The 4,773-nt window shown below is 41.5% G+C and overlaps 1 protein-coding gene across 1 annotated transcript; it reads right to left on the bottom strand.

The window, feature by feature from the left end:
* Nucleotides 1-318: 318 nt before the first annotated feature.
* Nucleotides 319-3,674, bottom strand: PDC (phosducin). The gene is made up of 3 exons (XM_059822177.1): nt 3,614-3,674; nt 1,593-1,753; nt 319-846 (listed from the first exon to the last, which is right to left on the bottom strand). The coding sequence occupies exons 1-3, from the start codon at nt 3,672-3,674 to the stop codon at nt 319-321; spliced, it is 750 nt and encodes a 249-aa protein (XP_059678160.1).
* Between the last annotated feature and the right edge of the window lie 1,099 nt (nt 3,675-4,773).

The raw sequence follows: 4,773 nt of genomic DNA, 5'->3' as shown, positions 1-4,773 counted from the left end.
GTTCCTGTTGAAATTAAGTTCTTCTTGTGCTTAATGGGGACACGCATGGGCCCTCCCTTCCTTAATTTCTTAGAGATCACCAGTATTGTCTCCTGTTCTTCCTATTACTTGTGGCTGGCATAGAAATAATTATGTACAGGATCGCCAGTTGTATGTGTTTTAAGTAAAATTCACACACTAACAGTTAAGCAATGTTTATATATGTGTATCTTACAAATAGTTAGCAAAGACAGCCTTCTCTAAATGAGGTGGGTGTTACTGAGATTGATTTACAACATACTGAAAAAGAAGGGGAGACAGTGAGGACTACGGTTCTAATTATTCAACATCTGGCTCATCCGTGTTGCCGTTTCCCAGTGCTGGAAGCGCCCTTTCAGGTAGCAGCCCATACTCATTTAGGAAAGACTCCACATCCACAGCAAAAAAATCTTCATTGAATTGTTCAGAAATGCTAATGAAATTGCTCAGAAGCTCCCCACCCTTATAGACAAGTAAAGTGGGGAGCACTTCGTTTGAGAAGCGGTCTCCAGCTCCTGTGTTGGAGGCCTTGATCTTGCAGAACTTCACAGTGGCATACTCAGCCGCCAGGCAGATCAAGCTGCTGTTGAGAGCATCGCAGCCTTTGATGCCGTCTTCGTAAATGTGGACGATGACGGTGGTAGTTTTACGTTCTTTCTCAATGGCTTCCAGGAACTGTTCCCCATTCTGCAGCTCACACAGATAACCATATTTCGGCCCAAAACTCAGCCTCTGATGCATATCCTGCATGCACCGTTTGCGGTATTTTTGTAGGCAACTTTCATCTTCTTGCTCATCATGAATTAATTCATACTCCTGCATGCTCATCTGTGAATATTGAGAGAATGTTATATTAAACTCCTGCATGCTCATCTGTGAATATTGAGAGACTGTTATATTAATAAATGGTCATCTCTTGGTGCTGAAACAGGAAGAGACTACGTTGTTGTCTAAAGAACATGGCATTGAAAGCTTAGCCAGAAGAGCAATCACTTCCTACAGTGACCCTGGAAGGTCTCTTCAAGAGACAGGTGAAGATCCTGTCTCAGCACTTGCCTGTCAGCTTGATGGTATTGAAGACAGTTACCGTATTTGGCAAAAAAATTCTGGATCTTCCAGAGTTGGTGGAAATTTTACCAGTGACTGTAGTGGGGTCAAAGTTTAATTCCTATGGATTTTTTGGGTTTTGGGTCCCCTCCTTTCAGAACTGGTAAATGGTAATGAGTGATGTTCAGGCTCAGAGCTCTATTCTGACTAGCAGGGGTTTAAGCATGTTAAAAATTTTTAGTTGCCTTAACCGAGGATAGAGCATCAAGGTAGGGAATGGAGGATGAAAGGTCAAACTCTGTGTGTGTGATATGTTGTTGTGAAATATACTGCTTATTTTACTGAAGTTAGACTTTGCTTGAGAGAGGACTAGATAGATGGTTGGACGTGCATTTGTTCTGCCCATGTCGTGTGAGCTCTGCTAAGCTGCAAAGGAATTGAGTCTGGCAAATTCAGGGGTTTCTAGCTTATAGCCGGTATGTTTTACATAGACTCAGAATGAATTTATTTTGCTTTTCTTCTCTTACCTTACGGCAGAATCTCTCTCTGGTGTCTTTATCATCTTTACTGAAAGATCTGTGGGGTGAAGACATTTGTCTAAGAATTTCTTTCTTGCTCAAGGATAAGGAGTCTCTGTCTTCACTTTCTAGTTTAAACTTCCTCCAGTCATTGATCACGCCTTTGGGCCCTAAGAGAGATGAAGTTAGGTGAGAAACTGGCTCAACAAGAAGCTGTCTTAAGAAGTTTCTGCCATTTGCTGGTTTGCCCTTCTGTGCTGCAGTTTCCGCGTCTACCCCTCTTCCTTCCAGAGCGCTCTCCAGGAGAGCTGAAAACCAGAGCTGTGGGACCAGTGGGTTACATTAGCCTCCAAAAGAAAGAAAGAGTTTGATTCCTAACCTGGATCACTTTGGTGGTCTGGTTCATATCAGGAGCCTGTAAAAGGATTTTGGTGAACTATGTGAGTAGTTAACAAGGGTGAGGATGTGAAAACCTGTTAAAACTGATGTTTGGGCCAAAGCCAGTGTTTCTTACAAGTACATTTGGCATTTCTCTATAGACAGTGTCTTTGAATACATAACATACATAAGGACTATTTTAACATATTGACAGTAAAACTAAGAATACAGGACACTTGAGGGTCGGTGGTTTTTGTTTTGTTTTGTTTTTTAAACTTATACCTGTTCCACTGGAAGAGTAACCTGTAAGGCAGTGCTATGATAATTCTGATTGTAATGCAGATCTTGCTCTTGCTCTTTGGAGCTGGTTGATTAAAGCAGTTAAATTTTGACATGGGGGGGGGGAAGGTCTTTTTCAATTCAAAATTCCAGTGGTGCTTTTCAAAATCAAACATTTTAATCAGCATGTCAGATTATAAAGCAAAACCAAAGAATATTTTAGTGTTTTCAGAGGTGAAGTTTAGGAAATTTAGGAAAGGCTAGGTAAGCAGCTCTCCCTCTTGTGAGACAGATGTGGTGTTGCCAGCTGCCAAGATTCTGTTTTGGATTACATTTCAACATCTCAAAGTGGTGGCTTAAGGCACTACACCCCTCGGTGGAAAGGGAAGGTGAACTGGTCTTTTGCAAACAAGATTCCAAAGCAGGAATTAGCCTGAACCTTTTGGCATAGCGATTAAGTGTGCAGTAGCCTGATTTCCAAAACTATTTCAAAGCCTAGGTGTGGATGTAGCACCCTACATTTGGGTCCCTAAACCCCAGATTTTTATATATATATATATATATATATATATATATATATATATATATAAAAAATAATCTTACCCAACAGCAGCAAGGCTGGTTGGGAAAGAACCCCAAAAAGAGTTATTACAAGAGCTACATTTATTATAGCACAAAGAAAAAGAAGCCCTCGGAGCACAGAGAGGGAATGATTGCCATGTAGTTACCTGTTGGTGGGGTGGGATGAAACGATACCTGTCTGTAGAGCTGAATACAATGTCAGTCCTCATAAAAATCATGGTGATTGAGTGCTGGATTAAAAAGAATTGTGTTTCTGAGCAAGGATGCTTTAAAAGCTTTTAAAGGCTATGCTGTATTTGCCAAAAGGATTTATAGGTACACTTTTAGCACTGAATGTTCCTTCTATAAGAAGGAAAACATAATTCAGCCTTTATAGTGAAACCTTGTAACCTAATTCTAGCATGTGAGCGTGGTTTTTTTTGTTGTTGCTGCTTTGTTCTCTTCTCTTCCCCAGAAGAAGAAAGGCCATTGTTCATGACTGAAACAATAAACCAGCAAGAGTTGCATTGGGCCATTGCTGTTGGTGGGTTCTTCAGGTGTCTTTTGTGTTTGCCGTTTGCTTCAGGTCTGAGGAGGATTGGCTTTGGAAGATCAGTTTGGTGTTACCTGCCCTTCCGTGAGGGATGTCACTTACTCCAAAATTACGTTCTCATTGGCTTTGGAGCCTACGTTTCTGTGCAAGGGGTTTGGCAAACCAATTGGATCTACTCGAATTCTGGGCTTCCCCAGAGAACACGGAGGGTTTAGCTTATTTTTAGGAAAAAAAAAAAAAATGCAGTTAGTTTCCTTGCCTGTGTGTGTCGCCTGTCCTTCAAAATCTTCTTCAAAGCTGGTGTTGGCATTTTCTTCCATTTTGGTGGCTGGAGTAGGAGACGCTGCAAGTTCAAAAAAGGAGAACGGTTAATAACAGGATAGAACAGGGATTAGTTTACAGCAGGTACAGTGCAGTGTGTAATTTCCTGCAGCTGTTAGGTACCAGTGGAGATCAAAATACACGTGATAATTATAGAGTTTCTCATTGTCTCCTAAAAAGAAATTAGGATATGTGTCAGTCTCTTTAAAAAGATGTTTGGCCAGATTCTTACTGAAAGTGCCTGGGCGAGGGTTTCTTCATTACGCTGTTCCTTCTCAGTCATCGGAGGATATTGGGAACATGGTGTGAAATAGCGGTTGTAAAGCTTTCTGCAATGGGAATGTGTAGTGAGTATTTTCTTCTTAATCCCCCTTGGAATCAGGAACCTATTAATTTCTCAAGTCCTGTAAGTATTTATTTTTAAGGATTGCCTGAATTGCTCATTTCTCATACAGAAGACGGAGCCAAGTGTTTGAACCTGTTGGGCAAGAGACCTCTGAACATCTTGGAGATAGACTGCTTGTACTGGTTGGGCCGTGTTTGTTACAAAACGGAAAAAATTATGGGGGTTATAAATCAAAATCACTTTCTTGTTCCACCCATTTTATAAACAAGGCAACCCAAAGAGCCAGGTGGCAATCACAGGGCACTGTGATATAGCAGTACTCAAGCAACACCCTTTTTATCTTTTACGGTAGAGTTTTTGTGGGATGAAGTAGAACCACTGTTTTTTGAGGGAAGAGGAGAGGTTTCCCTTCGTGTATTCCCATCAATGAGCCCAGTTGGGTGGTCCCAGAGCATTACAGAGCAGCAAGGTTTGGCCAGAGCATCGAGCTCTCAGGGTCAGGCTGATGTTTTGCTAGTTCCCAAAAGTCACAGTAAACGTTCTTGGGGTCCTGCAGCTTTCTTGAGAAGACCTCCTCTGTTTCAGGAGGATATACTGGGGGAGAAAAGTACCAATTCTTCATGTGCATTTTTACTACGCTGCTGATAGACATCTACATAGCCCTCTGCTCGAGCTCTGCCACGACATAGCACTGAGTCTTTTCTCACATTGCACATCAGTCACAAGTTTCCTTTTTAGTCGAAAATCCTAAT

The sequence above is a fragment of the Gavia stellata genome, chromosome 10 (genome assembly GCF_030936135.1).
Source record: "Gavia stellata isolate bGavSte3 chromosome 10, bGavSte3.hap2, whole genome shotgun sequence".
NCBI lineage: Eukaryota > Metazoa > Chordata > Aves > Gaviiformes > Gaviidae > Gavia > Gavia stellata.
The sequence above is the reverse complement of the archived record's forward strand: the minus strand, read 5'-3'. Positions and strand labels throughout refer to the sequence as shown.

Excerpts from the sequence above, each read along its gene's own strand:
- PDC (XM_059822177.1), bottom strand. The coding sequence starts at position 3,674 with ATGGAAGAAAATGCCAACACCAGCTTTGAAGAAGATTTTGAAGGACAG. Across the intron at positions 1,754-3,613 it reads AGGACAGGCGACACACACAG|GGCCCAAAGGCGTGATCAAT; the intron begins GCAAGGAAACTA and ends CATCTCTCTTAG. Across the intron at positions 847-1,592 it reads GAGAGAGATTCTGCCGTAAG|ATGAGCATGCAGGAGTATGA; the intron begins GTAAGAGAAGAA and ends CAATATTCACAG.